The 17,511-nt window shown below is 37.6% G+C and overlaps 1 protein-coding gene across 5 annotated transcripts in view; it reads right to left on the bottom strand.

The window, feature by feature from the left end:
* The window catches only part of LTBP1 (latent transforming growth factor beta binding protein 1), a 210,737-nt gene that overhangs the window by 73,173 nt on the left and 120,053 nt on the right, over positions 1-17,511 (bottom strand). For 3 of the 5 annotated variants that reach the window (XM_063124236.1, XM_063124235.1, XM_063124239.1), the window contains exons 10-12: positions 12,091-12,213; positions 6,444-6,611; positions 4,212-4,445 (exon numbers count right to left, since the gene is read on the bottom strand). In XM_063124236.1, the coding sequence (XP_062980306.1) occupies positions 4,212-4,445; positions 6,444-6,611; positions 12,091-12,213 (525 nt within the window). The remainder of the gene's footprint in view (positions 1-4,211; positions 4,446-6,443; positions 6,612-12,090; positions 12,214-17,511) is intronic. The other 2 variants (XM_063124238.1, XM_063124237.1) reach the window with 1 other exon arrangement.

A 17,511-nucleotide genomic window follows, 5' to 3' on the forward strand; every position in this document is an offset into this window, starting at 1 on the left:
AAATGTAAGTGTACAGAATAACTAAGCAAATGACAAAAAGAACATGTCGTCCCCTTCTATTTAATGAAGAATCAGGCAGAAATACAGCATGGTTTTTTTTTAATTCACGCTTTAAATTTTGTTAAGATCCTTCATTGATAAAACGTTGAAATGAGCTACAGAGCAAGCCCAAGACGTTTGATATAATTCTCGTCTAATAGAAAGTTTTAATATTGAAATGCATTAATCTGAATAAGAAATATGTAGCAAGTTAAATAACATTTTTAACTGGGCCAACAAGTCATTTATGAAATTACATGGTTCAGGGAGATGTGGTGAAAACAGAAATTTATTTTCCTTCATTTGCTGCTCTGCATCTCTTGAAGCAAGGAATAACAATTTGTGATCTAAGGGCCAAATTACGTTGCCCCTCTCCCTGCAGTCACATAATCTTTAAATTATATGAATGGGAGTTTTCTTTTCAATATACAGTATGGAGCTTCCAAACTGGATTAGGAATATGTGTGTGTGTGTGTGTGTGTGAAAGCCACTTAACACTTCTCCAGGGTTCCAGTACAGATCAGGACCCCTGTACCTATTTACTTTTGAAAAGCCATTCACATAATTGTTAACTTCGTGAATAGCATTTTGTCTAGTTTGGTCCTAAGTAATCCAGGTATTTATTGCCTTTAGTATGTAGAGCAAAATCTACTTTTCTTTCAGTTTTCTCTAAATCCATTAAAACATCTGAAATGTTTTACATGATAACTTGGTCACTTAGCATGTCGTATAAAGCATGACTTAGTGTGTCAAGTGAACTATTCCCAATCATGGTCGCTAGGTTTTAAACACACTCACTAATCATTTGTTGCAAAAGGGTTTTTACACAATTTGCATATCGGTAAAAACAATATTTCTGAAGCAAGAAACGTTCAGAAGAAGCATTCCCTCTTCTGTGAGAGCAAAGGGGAATGAGTATGCTTGCCATCAAGTTTTTCTTTTTAAAAAAGTTTCATATATGTGCATGTATGTATATGTGCATACATGCATACACATACACATACATAGAGCTGTCTGATAAATCACCTTATTAGAGTGCATGTTGGCTGGGGAATGCTGGGAGTTGTAGGACATTTTTCTATCTAAACATGCATAGGATTGCACCCTTAGTTTATTAAAGGTTTTTATGGGTACAATCCTAGGATGTTTAGACAGAAAAAAAATCCTACAATTTCTGGCATGCCATAGCTGTGAGTTGATAGACTTTTTTCCTGCCTAAACATACACAGGATTGCACCTTAATCTGGTTAATTCAGGAACAGGAAGAAGGTAGATATTGTACAAGATAAGCAAGGTTGTTTTTATGCTCTTCATGATTTTAATTTTTGTGAACTGCCCAGAGAGCTTCGGCTATTGGATGGTATAAAAATGTAATAAATGAATAAATAAATAAATAAATAAAGGGTTCTGATTCTCAATTTTTTAATAATATCAACAATTTTAAGGTTTCCCTCCATCAATTTGGCTTGCTGAAATGTAGGAAGATTGGAGTAAAAGCAAATGTGGAGTTTTGTGTTAAAGGACTTAGCTAGTTCTGTTATTGGAAATACATTTCCTGGGCTGAGCATGTGCTGTAACACCCCTGTTCTTTCATTCTAAATTATAGCACCCCCTCCCAAGCCACTGCTTTGCAAATGGCTAGAACTGGTGGACCTAAGGGTTTTTAGAGGAAAGAAAAATATATATGATCAGCCTGAAGTCTGCCACCCCCTAGATTAATCTAACTGACTGACCAATTACGCACTGCAGCCTTGATTTACTCATATAATTATAAAAATTATGTAAACCTATTCTTCTATTTCAGCTAAGAATCAAATTTTAAGTTTAACAAAATCTACAACTTTCAGTTGCAAAACTTTTCTTCTTCTTTTTTAGCATGACAACCACCTCTTAACATCTCTCATCTTTTAAAGATTCTTGGGGGTGTAAAGTATCTACAGAGGACACTGATCACCTTAAGAAGTCTGAATTAATCCCTGGCCCGCTGTGTTATACAACCCCTCCCCAGTACAATTGTGTTTGGTTTTGGTTTATCATTACATAGTGGTATTATTATCTTTACCTGACCTTAAAAGGTACATTAGCAGAATGGACAAGTAACATCTTTCATAGATTTTCACACAAGGAACTGCTTCCTGCACTAGAAGTCAGTTCATATGGCAATAAACCAGCCTTAGTCATGGGATAACTTCAATCACATGACTAGACTGAACTTCAACTCATAAAGAGGTATTCATTTCCATACATATTGGTTGGAGCTCAACATCAGCCAGATGAATCAATGAGACAACAGCTTGGTAGTGAGGCCAGTTGTAATATCTGGAAGTGGTCATGTGAATTAGCCTTGACAATGGGCTTTTCTACACAAGGCCTTTAACCCACCACTTTATCAAGGCTTTTGCTTCCCCATTCTTTGTGGGATTAAGGTCTGTTCCTTTACACATTTTTTCCTGAGGTGTTTCTTTCTCCATCTTTCTATAAGTTCCATTACAGCCACTAGTTGGCACTGTGGTATAGCAGAATTGCATAAATATACAAAGGTTTAATGCCAACCATTCAGGGATAGGCCACTCTTTCCTCATTAAAAATGTAAGTGTGCTAAAACGGTTGCAAACAACAGGAGAGGCCCTGGGGAATGATGACATTGTGTAAAACACCTGCAAACTACCATGAGTGAGGAATCATGAGTGCACAATAAATTCCTCATGTAGAAAGGCTCAATATCCTCCTCTTAAAGATACCTTACCTTTAGGCCTAGCATCCTGTAGTTTCCAAACCTGCCCTATTCCCATGACATAAAACCATAACTCTTAAACAAAGAAACTCTTTAAGACATTCAAGAAGCATTTCAGCCTATATTTCTTTTCGAATGTTTATTACGTTAAAAAAAACCCTGATCTTCACTCAAAATGACTGATTTGAAAATAAATGCTGTCAGTTGAAATTAATGTAGGATCAGAACATGAACAGCTCAAACTGAAAGTAATGATTTAGTCTGTGAACCAAGTAAAATATAAAAGTTATGGATGGAAAAGCCACATTAATTTCAGCAGGTCTAACACACACATACCTATACAGCCATAAATAAAGCTCCCCACCCTACTTATGTTACTGGATTAGGATCCATTTGAGATGCTAAGAAAGCTGAGAGTCTATCTTCAAAAGCTGAAAGGGTCTTGCAGAACTCAATTTAGGAAGAACAGAACTCATATTTTGAAAATTAATTGAGCATTAAAATGTATCACCCTAATTAAACAGGATGACTCAGCCCTTCAAAACTATCATGTTCAACTATGAAATTCCAATTTGAAACAATACATTATGGAGTAAAATGCATATTCAGAGTTTTTAAATCAGTTCAATGGATGCGGTGCTCCAAGATACCAAACTGACTTTAGCTGTTTTTTCTATATCATACTCTTTCAATGTTCACCCACAGACACTTCCCGTACACAAGCATATATTGGCTACTCAAGAAGAAAAATAGGTTGGAATGCAAATAACCACAACACTTGACACAGCCATCTGTATATACCTGCCTATGTTCTGTTCACCAATAGCGTGTTGGCAATGCATTTGTTTTTGCACATGCGGCAAGCCTTTCGCTTTTCTTTGCTGTTGCGTTGATGTTAAGCATGTTAAAACAGGACATTTTGAAGCAGCTGATTTTAGAGGCATACGCGGAAATCATGCAAAAACTGAGACATAAAATGATGAAATCAACATTTAGAAATGCTTTGTGTAAGAAGTGAGATGGTGATAAGTTTTGTTTCCCCACCCCAAAATTAAAAGATTCTAAATATTTAATATGAACCCAACAGGATTCTCTTTCAGTATGGGTCATAAACATGGCTTCAAACTAATATTTAACCCCTCGTAAACACCTGAATTTGAGAAGAGATTCACATAATTATGTGGCTTGCAGGCAGCTAGTCAACTGGTCCAGTTCTTTACCCTGAGGGCTGGATTCTTTACCCAGCAATCAAGTCTTACATTCTGAAACCAATTCCTATAACAAATAATGCAATCAATTACTTCTTGGGCCACCCTTTTAAAAATCCCATGGTTTATAGAAGCACTTTACATGGTAAGAATGTACACAGGAAAAGAAAACACATGCACACATTTAGAGACACACTATGCTACATCATGAGATCCTTATCCACTCTCACCTTCTCGCACAGCCACCTCGGGCTCACTTTTCTGTGAGATGGTCAGTGCCTCCACTGGCTCTTCCTTTGCTGGGAGAGGTGGAGGAGAAGTACCTTTAGCAACATGTTGAGTAATCTGGGTCTTGCCAATGACAGGTGGCTGAACTCTAACTGCAGGGTGATGATATAGCTTGTTTCTGTGAGAGCCAGAAACCGTATAGCCCATTCCACCAGGGCAGATTTCCTTAAAAGCAGCTAGATTTGGGATGGGAAAACATTCCTTTTAAGAGTCTAAAAGTGCAATATGTTTGACACACTGGAAAATATAATGAAGAAAATCTCTTGACATCAAGAACATTTCTACAATTGTTAACTGTTCCATGGTTAACCCAAATCACAGAATACATGAGAACATTATTGCATAAGCTATTTGGGGGCTCAATTTGTTTCTCTTAGAAAAAGATCTGATTTGAAATTAACCCACTTCACACATTTTTTAAATATGTTATGATACCAAAATTGTATTATGGAATCTCAATTTTTGGACTTAATGCTAAGCGTTGGCTTAGCTTTAAATGAACAAGTCCTAAGCTTTTAAATGAACCAGAATTCCTTATTACATCCAAACTTGGGAGAATTCTAGTTAATTTAAAGGAAGAGTAGGCAGCCTGATGCCCTCTAGATACTTTAGATTCCAAAACCTATAATCTCCAGCCAGCATGGCCAATGGTCAGGGATATATGTCAAGAAATACTTTTGTAAGCCGCCATGAGAGCCTTTTTTGGCTGAATGGTGGCATAAAAATCCTTAAATAAATAAATAAATATAAATAAATATATGGAGTTGTAGTCCAAAATATCCGGAAGGTACCAGATTGCCTAGTCCTGATTTAAATATGGCTCGCTCAATCAAGCCAAGATCAAACTGTTATTTATGAATGTGAATTTATAAAATATGGTTGTTTACTAACTTTATTTTAAATAACCAGAGTTCAGAAGTAATGTGGAAAATAAGTTAATTTAAAACAGGAGGTGGATGCTTCTCATCTCCTCCTTGTAGCCACACCAAAGTGAGGAGAGTCTTCGAGCCCAAGACTTGTTCACCTAATGCTAAATCACAGTTTAGGGTAATGGAAAACTGATCCAGTGGATTGTTTTACAGTACAGTGAAAAGAGTGATCATCTGCATTTTGATGTCCTCAAAGTAGTGCAAAAGACTAGAATTTATTACTACTTCATGTTCTAGAGAATAAAGTAGTAGTATCATGTAAAGTAACACTAGGGCCCGATCTACACCAAGCAGGATATAACACTTTAAAAACGATATGAAAACGGTATAAGTAATGAACAGTTGTCATAAACATTATAAACTGTTATAAGCAGTAGTGTAGATCCTGCCCTAGTCTAACAATTCTGCATTACATTTCATTCGTCAAAAGATCATACGTAGATTTTGCAGGGTTTGCTCTTATTAATTCCTTCACCTTTGATAAGGGACCTAGGGCCAAAGTACATCTTAAACTTTCTGTGTAGCTTGACCTCCCCGCCCCCAATTTTCCAAAATACAGCAGTTGGAAACAGAGGGAGGACTGGTAGGAAGGGAGCTTAAGCTTTACCTAACAAGCATTTTAACCCTCTCAAAATTGCCCCTTCAAGCCGCTTGGACACTTTAGTATTTGCATATAGAATTGAACTCATATTTAGATGGTACTAAATAAGTTCTCTCCTTTAATTTCAATTCATATTTTAGAACTCTTTAATAGTCTCGCAGCCCATTTAGCATCCTATCACCCATTCTTTAAGATGACATCAAGACCCTGACCCAAAATTAAGTGCATGAGATCTAACCTTGCCCACCTTTCCAAGGATTTGGATCACATACATAGTAAGTTTTCAAATGGTCCACATGTCTTAAGTATGGTCTTGATTAGTAAAACCTGGACATTTTGAAAGAGCCATTTTCAAGTGCAAACACAAATTTCAGTGTTAACAACCCCCCTTGCATACCCCTTTTAGTTTATTCATATCCATGTGATGTGAACTATGCATTAAGACACATCACTCACTGGGGAGCAGATCTTAATTTGGAAGTGGTTCACTGCAAACCTTGTCTATGTTTAAGCTGTTTTTAGTACGGATTGATACAATCGACATAGCACTATATGAAGGAACTACGATGGGTACATTAGGTTATGCTACATGTAGCGTATTGTGTGCCAGTGCAAGTATATGCTTTTTTCTGGGAACCTCTTACCTGTTCCTGGAAGGGGACATTTCTCACAGTGGGGGCCCCAGGCCTTGCCAACACTGCAACAGCAGAGCTGCTTGCTGAGCTGAACAGAGAGAGGGTGCATACACTGCTTTCCTGCACTGACAAACCGGTAGCAGGGCCCTTTCTCTTCAGCGACCATGGGATTATCAGCTGCAGCAAAAAGGGAAGGAGGACGCTAGAGTTTACATGAGAAACAAAACAGAGACACACCATAGGAGTTCCACCACCAGATTTTAAAAAAAAACCATTAGAGAGACAAAGATGCCGATGTCTCAGGACAAAACTACTTCTCATTTATCACAAATCATGTTTGAAGTCAAACTAATGCAACACAAAAGTAAATAAGGGCATATTGTTTAGGAATAAAAGCCAGTGTTCAAATTAGATGCTGCCATGCTCCAACAACACAGAATTAGAAGATAGCCTTCCTTCCCATGCAGAAGCACTGAAGCAGAAGCTTAAAGCAGGTGAACAGCAAAAATACAGAACATTGACAGATAACACAGGTCACTCCCAAAACTCAAACTATGATGCTATGTCATATGGGACTGTAAAATGGCCCCTTTGCGTTGATATGCAAGGTCATTTTGAGTCATTGAGGCAATTGTATTCTTTATGGTCATGACTAGTCAATAAAGCCAGACATCTACAGTGAAAAAAGCTACTTGAATGGATCTAAGCACATCCAAAAATATATCAACTGGCAATGTTATCACTCTTCCCTTTCCAATGCGCCTTCTCTGTGACTCTTCTCAAGTTCATGTGATGAAATAGTCTACTGAAATTCTAAATTCCTTTGGTCACCAGAATCAGTAGTATTTTTTTATCAAGACGTCGCATGAAAATAACACGAGGTTAGAATATATCTGCTGCTGTTACTTAAAAAAAGTCTTCTTGGAAGATCAAGAAGTTTTGATTATGGCAAAAGGAGGACAAAGACGCTTGAGGCTATGGTTGGCTGGCAGGAATGTCAAACCAGACATGAGAATGGCATATGTCAGGCTGGCACGACTTGTGTCTTTCAGTCTGGACGTAGTCCTCAAACCATGTATGGCAGCTATCAATAAACCTGTTTTTCCTGCCTACTGGGAGTTGGAAAAACAAGAAGGTTGCCAAGAACCTGACAAAGCACAAAACACACCTCATGGGCTGCATTCAACTTGGTGGGTCACAAGTTGTGCAGACCTGTCATGTTTTGAATTTTAAAAGATAAAGCTATTCATTCTAGCCTAGATCTCAAGACCTTTTAATGACTTATGATGAGGTTTCTGTTTTGCTCTTTAAATAGCCAGCCAAAATTTCAGTATTGATCAAGTCAATAGGAACCAATCTGCACATGCCCCATTTAAATGAATGGAAGTTGCACAGCAGCAGCGGTTGGTGGATTTCACCCTTATGTTATTCATTATGTAATTATTCAGAATGCTAAAGAAACGGTTGATAACTCCCTTCTTCCATCTGATAAATAAAAGACCTTCACCATTCTTTTAAAATTCCACAGGCAGTAATCAAACCTAGAAACAACACAGTTTTGCTTCTTTGAGATTTCTCAGACATAAAATAATTTTAACATGTAATTATTATTGCTGTTTTTATTATCATTAAACATCATTATTGTTCTGCAGGAAAAAAGGCTTAAAACAGTATAAGCTCCCCACCACCTAGTTGCCATACAGACATAAACATAGGAAGATACAATTTCAGCTTGGAACAATTTATAACAGGAGTTGCCCAACTATGAATCACTTGAGGCATTTGAACACTTAAGTGCAGTTTCTGGGATAATTTTAAGTGAACCAAAGAACAGAATTAAGAAATGTATGTGTACACATGCACACACAAAACCTGGCTATTCTCTCCCCATTCTTTGCCTTGGGAACAAGGGAATCTGGAAAAAGAAGATTATATTACAATCTACAGGGTGTCAAGAGATTTTAGAACTGTTTTCTCACTAGGATGAAACAAGGAAGGTCTGTCTGTATGGTGCCATATGGTGCTATTTGAGGATCTGGGTATCAGGATTAAAAACTGTGGCCACCCTTGGTTTATCATCTAGGCTGAAACAAGACTTAAATGGTTCTAAGAGTAAACAAAAGGTGAATATGGAAGTCAGGCGATGGAGTAAAATGATATGATCAAATAGGTTCGTTTATACTTATCTTGATTCTTCTGCAGCTGCAATCCTGTATTCATGTACCTGGGAGTAAGCCCCACTGTATTCAGTGGGACTTACTTCCGAGTAGTTATGTGTAGGATTGGGCTGTAAATCTTCTAACTGGCTTGAAACTAAGGGCTCATCTACACCAAGCAGGATATTCCACTATGAAAGTGGTATGAAAGCGGTATATAAAAGGCAGGAGCCACACCAAGCAGGATATAGTGTATGAAAATGGTATACAGCATGTGTCAATGGGCCTCAACAGTTGTCAGTGCACTTCAATATCGTTATAAAGCAGTAGTGTGGCTACTGCCTCTTATATACCGCTTTCATAGTGGAATATCCTGCTTGGTGTAGATGAACCCTAAGTAATGATAAGCTCATATTTTGGCACTCTAAAGAGGGACATACTCTTAACTATGCAATAATATGGGAGAAAATATGATGTGACAAACTGATCTAGCTCAACTGAGCCATCTAGAGCATATGGGGTTTGGGAAATTCCATCGGGAAGGTTGAATAAGCCTACATCTTTTTTTGTAACTGAATATACATCCAAAAGTTAATCTTTTTCACAATGTTGTTCCCCATTGGAACCTGCCAATACTTTTGACAAAGAAGTTCATAGTCATTAGGGGGGTGGATCTAGCCTCACATATTTTTGGGATTAACTAGTTAGACCACTGATATAAAAAATGGAGCTTATTTTTACACCAGGTAAAAGTCTGTCTCCACTAAAAAGATGGCTTGTACTAATCCCAGATTCCCATAAATATGTGGGACTTTACTTTCTGACTGGCTGTTCCTTGCAACATCTAAATATGATGCCAAAATGTGTTATCTCAGGCCATCCGCTCTCATAACTTTGCATATACTCTGAAACTCAGGATTCCACTCAGGGAAGTAACATGTTTGGGGGAGTTTGGGGGAGGGGTGGTTTAAATTTGAATGTGGGTTGAAGGTTTTTAATGAAAATTGTTTTGTAAGTTATTGTAAAGTGCCACAATGCCAGAAATGGTGAAGTGGCGCTATAAAAACGTTATTTTCCCTTTTTTCTCTTCTATTTTTCAAATAAACTTTATATATTTGGACGTTTGATTGCACTGTTTTAAAATGGCAATTTATTTATTTATTTATTTTATTTATTGCATTTTCCTTCATGGATTTTCTTACGATATTCACAAGACTTTGTTATGTTGTTTGCATTTGCATGTAACACTAAGCCATGTTTTATGATAGCCTTGGTTTGTTGCTTTAGCCATGAATTGTCTTGCAGAGAAACAAACAAACTACAGCTTGTTTTCCATATTTCTGTTTTGTTTCTCTCCCAACAATTTTGACACCCTTCACATTTTCAAGCTGCTCTTGCTGGGTACCTCTGTTTCAGGATGGAGAGCAATGCCAACAGGCCAGAGATAGGCCACAGTTCTGAGTTCAGACCTCATGATAAGCCATCATTTAAACAATCCAGACATTGTAAACTAACAAGCCATGGCTTTCTCTTTATGGTTTGTAGTTGGTTAACAAATCATGGTTTGTTTGCAGAGATGGGCATGGACACAACAGCAAGTCAGGTTTCAACAAACCACAAAACCCACAAATACCTTCCTCATATATATTTTTTTTCTTGAGCAGTGCTGAAGGGAGGATTCCTTGGCAATAGGGCTTAGAATCTTAGAAGCCTGTGGTGGCATCCTATCATCATCAGTAATTCTTTTGTTGGACAACCTTTACAAACGAGGGGTTCACTAATATGAAAATTCATTCCTCAGTAACATATAGAGAAAGGTTAATCCATTCATCAATGAGTCCACCACATTTTAGTATGCTATTACAGACTATCTATTGTTACAGACAATAGATACAGACTATCTATTATTGCAGACTATCTATTGTCTATTGTTCTATTGATTTTGGAAGCCAGAGGGCAGCAGCCTTACACATCACTTGCAAAGAAAAATATCTGATTGTCTTTGCAGGTATTATTCAGACAAATGTTTGCACATACGGTAGCTAAGCTTCTATAGTAAATTGCTACTTAGTCCACTTATTAGTAAACTGATTCTTACTTGGGAATAGGTTTCATACTCTAGTCTCTGCCTTCCCAGTTTCAAGTGAGAGACAATCCACTCCCTACTATTTTTATTCACAAAAGAGGTCCCAACCATCCCCACGAGTGTGTTTGCATTGCCAAAATAATACAGGAACTGAATGATCAGAGACACGGCTAACAGCAATTTCCATGATCATAGCAGATGGAAAAAGGACCACTGCAATCATGGAAATACTGCTGATCAGTGTTCACTCAGTTCACATTTGATATTCATCCATGCAAGTACATGCCTGAGGTGAGTTGAGACCGAGCACATGGAGAAAAATACAACATTTAGGAATCTTTTAGCTGACATTTCCCCCTCCTGAAGTTTATTTGTACTTCTGCAAACCTTGGAGTTCCATTTGGCTACAGAAGGATCCACTCTCAGAAAATGAGTACATATTATTAGTATATAGGATTGGATAGCATTAACAGATATACTAAAGGCACTGTTAATGATGGAAGATAACAATTCTTGGGAAATGCAGCATTTCCTTAAACAAAAAAGGCCAAATTAATAATTAAGCTAAATATCCTTTAGCGCCATCCAAACTGGGATTCAAGTTGTGACTTTCTTGGATGCTTCTTTGGACAGCATACCTGTAATGTTCCATGTAGCTCAACAAGTGATGAGCCTTCTCTTTCTCACCTGAATAGATATTTGCAGTTCTGTGCATACTTACCTACAAGTAAACTCAATTGAAAATCTTGGGATTTACTTCTGAGTAAATGTGCTTGGATTTGTGCTGTAAATGGCAGCATTGGCCATATTCCCAGCAGCAGGACCATCTAAAATATTGGCCATACCACTATCACCACTGATACCCACTACATATGAGTAGCTGAGCTAGGAAAAAAATGTGTCTTCTTGAATATGTGGGTGTGCAATTCTTGGCAAAGAAGAGAGTGAGGAACGTAAGAGTTTGTAATACATGAGGTATCACACCATAGTTCAATAGATGGGCCCTTATTTCCTTTAACCAGAACCTGTTGAAAAACTGTCAGCTAATCCAGTTAAGTAAAAGGAGAGGAAAAAATATTTTGCACAATCACTGATAAGCAGGAAGGAACATTGTAGCTTTTCTGCAGATGCTGTGCCAGTATATACATTGAAATAAGTTTATTTCTTGTTATGTATTTTAGGAAATAAGCTTCCTGAATCATTTGTTACACAATCCTGATTGAAAATGGCAGCTTCTCATTAGATCATAAAATATAGTGTTAAACGGTGAATTAAAAATTCTCACAATTAGAAGAACCATCACAAGAACATTTTGACCAACAGGGATTAACTTCCATCCATTACACTCTGCAAAAGGAAAACACAAAAATGTATAATAAACAATGGATAGTCATTGATTGTTTCTGTTACTTACGGATGCATCTGGAAAAAGTAGGGTCTGGCACAAATCCCATTTTGCAGGTACACCTATAGCTGCCCATGGTATTCAAACACTCACCATTAGGGCATACCCCTTGCAACTGGCATTCATTAATGTCTGAAAAGGAATACAACTAGTGTTAGTTTTACAATGGATCCATATAAACAACTCCATATAAGCATTTGTCACTAGACATTTGGCTATGTACATGTTCTAAATGTGCTTAACCTGTAAACACTTTAAACACCTAGTCCCTAACACCTCTTCTGCAATAAAAACCAATGAGACTTCCACATAAAAGTATTTAGGATTAAATTATTTTTCAGTAGAAAATAAAAATGTTGCTGAGTCCCCTCTCTCTTTCATGGTTTCATCCTTTTTTCAGATAGAGACAGCTATGCTAAAAAAAATAAAATCATAATAAATTAAATAATTTTGCTGTCTTATAGTGGCCACAAAGTGTGCTCAGCTGTACAACTCCTTTAGATGAACAAATTCTTATCAGTATTCAAATAGGGAGTTACTGCTGAACTGAATTTTTATTTATTATAAAAAAATTAGACCCCACCTTAGCTCTGTTGATTTCCAGATGCCATAAAACAAGGGTCCCATGTACCAGCGAGACCCCTTGCTGGCATAATGGAAAGCTAGTACTTCTTAAAGCAATTGAAAATGAGCCAAACACTTGTTTCCAGAAAATAACAGAACAGATCAGCAAAGCTTACAAAAGGTAGCTCCGCTGACCCGTCCCATTCTGGAAACGAGAGCTTTGGCTCTTTTCCAAGGTTGCTCTAGGAAGCACTAGCTTCCTGTTGCACCAATGATATTACAACCATTGGTGCAACTTAATCAGTGGAAGTGCACAGGCAGTGTTGGATAGTGCCAAAGGTCTATCTTGTAACAATTAAAGATGGAAATGGAAGCTGAAAACAACACAAAAGCAATCCAACTATTTCAAATATTAAAAATAAATAAAGTCAAATTAAAATAGCAGAAATAGTAAAATTACATACTAGACATCTTCCTAAAAAGAAAGGTCTTTACCAGCTTTCAGAAGCTCATTAATAAGCACATGAGACAGGCCTCCTTAGGAAGGGAGTTCCAGAGCCTATTTGCACCCCTATTCTGTCAAGGATCAGAAAAAGTTAAGAAAGGAAGTTATCAGGTGTGTGTGTGTTTTTGCTTTTTCCAGATCACATAATGTTACCTCTTTTAGGTGCAAGAGTTCTTGAACAACTAGTGCTCTCATTCAGAAAATGGGAATTCTCTACAAAATCTCTTAATTTTTTTAAGTAACATAATGGGCCCATGGAAGGAAGAAACTGCAAAGATGGGGCACAGCTACTCATTGTCCAATTACTATCTTCTAGGATAGGGATGGGCAACTTTATCTATGCTCACTAGGGTTTATGAGAGTTGTGGGCCAGAACATCTGGGGGACCACAAGTTGCCCACCTCTGTTCCAAGAATACAGTAGCTGGACAACTTCCCACCTCGGCATTTCTTCTCTCTACAGGTCCATAAAAGCCCCTACCTACTATATACCTTCTGGAGGCAAGTTAAAACAGTATTTATTCAGACATTATTACATATCTTTATTTACATATTTTATTGTGCTTGCTAATTGCCATCTACCTTGAGCCTTCCAAACAGATGACCAAAAAGAAGTCAATCAAAAGTCTGTTTGTTTTTTAAGTTCTTGTCCCTCTTATCTCTCTGGTCTTCTAACCTAATACATTATTGGCCACATCTTTCCTTCCTCCAGGTCCACCATTCCCAATCATCCAAAAGCCTTCTACTCATTCAAATCATTCTTCCCTTTCCCCCTTGCTGCCCTTTATGCCTGAAACGGATTCCTTTCTCTGTTCCTTAAATCCTTCCTCTAAATCCTTCATGATTTTGTGAACCTTCAGCACAAGCCCTTAGTCCTCATCCATGCTGAACTTCACATAAGTACATGTAACTGAAATAAATGCTTATCCTTCTTGCTTCCCCTGCCTCCATTCTCCTTCCCTCAGTTCTCTTGTCTATCATGTGTCTGATGTTATATTGTAAGCTGCTGTCCTCTTGTACTTTTCAAAGGTTATACAAGGTTATGTTGTTATCTTACAAAGCCCTAAACAACTTGGGACCAGCATACCTAGCAGACCGCCTTCCCTTATATACACCCAGACGACAGCTATGATCTTTAGAGGAGGTCCTGCTGGTCATTTATTTATTCTTTAATTATTTATTGCATTTTTATACCGCCCAATAGCCGAAAATGAACAGAATGTCGCCATGAAGAACCTTGATGGCAGGCCTTCTCTGTAACCTTTGGGAAAACGCTTCATTGTGTGGTCCATCTTTTAAACGCCTCCTGAAAACATACCTTTTCACACAGGCTTTACCTGGATTCTAACGTAGCTCGTTTTATATTGCCTTTTTAAACTTTTAACATTTTAAATTTATCTTGTGGTATTCTATGGTTTTAGTTGTGCACTGCCCAGAGAGCCTTGGCTAATGGGCAGTATAAAAATGCAATAAATAAATAAAATGCCACGTACATTGATGAGAGCAAAAACAGTAATAATAACAACTTAGAGTATTATTATTTAGAGTATTCAAAATACTCTAAATAATAATATATATTATTTGCACATATATTATTTTCAGCAACCCTGTAAAGTAGTCAGTATTATTATCTCCATATTATTATCCCCAAATATTATCCCCATAATTGTATCTAAAAGATAATGTATTGCGCCTAAAACCAAATAGTAGCAAATAAAACATTAAAATAATATTTTGTGGTTCATGGCTCAGCATCTGAAAAATAAGTACTAAAGCTATTATCTTTTGTTATGCATGCATATATGTCCACTTACAATAGACTTTGCAATACAAATAGTCAAGATGCTTTTAACAATCCAACTTTACTACTCATCTACGAAGCTGGCTAATCCATCCTCCTCTGGTTTGCATTACATTTATAAAGATGAATTTACTCAAAGCCTGATAGTCAGCTCCAAAGCATGAGCTTGAGGGATGGTAGAATGAGATACATCAAAGACTTGGCAAAGCATTTTTTCTGACAGTCTGGAAAGCAATAGATTCAGAAGTGCTTTCAAGGATAGCAATTTTCCCAAAGTAGGAAGAAATACAATGGATATCTCTAGTTCTGTGTTGGGATCATTAAACAGTGGGTGGTCTCCAATAAAATACGCCCACACAGCAGGGAAAAATCTTGAATATAGCTGGATATTATTCTTTGAAATAACAACATACAAAATATACTATGAAATGAAAGAGCCCAAAAACCTAGCAGGTTTATCACTGTAACCAATGCAACTGATCAAATTCTATTCACCCTGAGAAATAATATCACAGGGTATCTTGTTGGCCTAGTTCAAGCATTTATCCAAAAAGAAAATTGTGTTCCCCACAGAGGAAGAGCAGGCTTATACACCCCTGACATGCTCATAATGTGATGTGCAACTCAGGCAAGTCATGCTGATGCTTAAGAAAAGAGAGGGAGATCTGCAATTCACCCAGTGATTGTATAACTGTCTATGTGGAATGCCCACTTCACACATTACATGTGAACCCACTCCACAACCACTGCAAGACGATCTTTTTCAGGTAAGCATCTGAATTGGTCCAATGTGTCAAGAACTTTGACGGGAAGCAACATCACCTTGATGGATCATACGGAACAATTGAGGTAGAATAGCATCTTGCAGAAGTATGACAACAATGACAATTACACTTACAGTGTAATTTCAAAACCAAGCAGAACTTTATCCCTAATGTTCTGGCTCCAAAGGAGAAGTCAAGACAAAGTGCTAACAGCACTGGAAAAGATTGGGGTGATGTTGGTGCATCACTTCAAACTGCAGGGAGAATAAGGCAGACACAGCTGTAGTAGGTCAGTAGGACATTAAGTTCTTTCTAAAATTATCCAACCTATCCAAACGCCTTCCATTTTAGTTTCAAACAATAACTTCCTCAGAAACAGCTAGGAATAGAAATGCAGACCTGGTTGGCATGTCATTACAAAATTCCATTTCCTTTAGGTATCCTAGTTAGCAGACACTGTAAATATTGACACTATCTCCTGCTTGTGGATAGTGTTTTGCCAATGGTAGCATAATTTAACAATTTTTTAAAATGACCGTACATCAGATGTGGTTTCTTAGCAAGCTCACCATTGTGCTTATATTGTCCTGTATCATGCAATTCTATCTGGGGATCCAAAAGGAACCATCCACAAATTAATAACAAACCTTAAATGCCGTCTTGGGGTGGGGGTGGGGGAACAGATGAACATTTCAGAATGATCGTTGTTTCAGCACTTTGGGCAAAAAGCCCTGTAAGTTTCCTATCCAACGCATACTAATTCACCCTGTGGTTAGCGGCCACCTACCTAACACATATCCGGCCACCCGCAGTCTCGTCCAGCTGTGTAAATTATACTGAAATCAACCTGTTAAGGCAGCTGGAAATGGAATCTGGATCTTGATGAAGGCTGTGTGAAAAATAGTTCAACAGCTTTTAAACCATTTAATTTCCCTATCTTTATCAAATGAAGCCACAAAATAAATTTGCTAATTAAAAGCAGTTTTGATTATGTGGGATGGGTCTGAAAACGGTATATAAAAGGCAGGAGCCACACTAATGCTTTAAAGCAGTATTGAAGTGCACTGCAGGATCTACACTACTGCTTTATAGTGGTACTGAAGTGCACTGACAACTGTTGGGGCCCTTTGACACATCTATACCAAGCAGGATATAACACTATGAAAGTGGCATGAAAGTGTTATATGGTATCTGTCAATGGTCCCCAACAGTAGTCAGTGCACTTCAATACCACTATAAAGCAGTAGTGTGGCTCCTGCCTTTTATATGCTGCTTTCATAGTGGAATATCCCACTTGGTGTAGATGAGTCCTTAGTATGAGTACATTTTAGCTCCCTTTTCCTCACAGCACTTGTGTAAGACAGTCTCTTCTACAGGTGTGGAACTGAGACAGAGACATAACAATTTGCTTAAAGCCAGACTATAAGTTTATACCATAAGTGAACTTAAACCAAGAACATAAACCAAATCTTGTATTATTAATTGCAAAATTTTATTTATTTATTTATTACATTTCTATACCGCCCAATAGCCGGAGCTCTTGCGGCTCTTGAACCTGGAGTCTCAAAAACGTCAGGTAACGAAACCAGCTTATCTGGAGCTATCCAGGTGCAACCAAAGGAGGATACTACAGAATAACAAGCCAGACTATCTAAGAAGCTTTCATAATCACCACCAACAACATCATCATCATCTAGTGCCAGGCCAGATTTGCTCTGCAGCCACCCTGAAAAACTATTTGAAGGGTGAGGTAAAAAGCCCCATATTTAACTGTCTGAGCAACAAGGGTGACTGACC

This window comes from Elgaria multicarinata, chromosome 4 (genome assembly GCF_023053635.1).
Source record: "Elgaria multicarinata webbii isolate HBS135686 ecotype San Diego chromosome 4, rElgMul1.1.pri, whole genome shotgun sequence".
Lineage (NCBI taxonomy): Eukaryota > Metazoa > Chordata > Lepidosauria > Squamata > Anguidae > Elgaria > Elgaria multicarinata.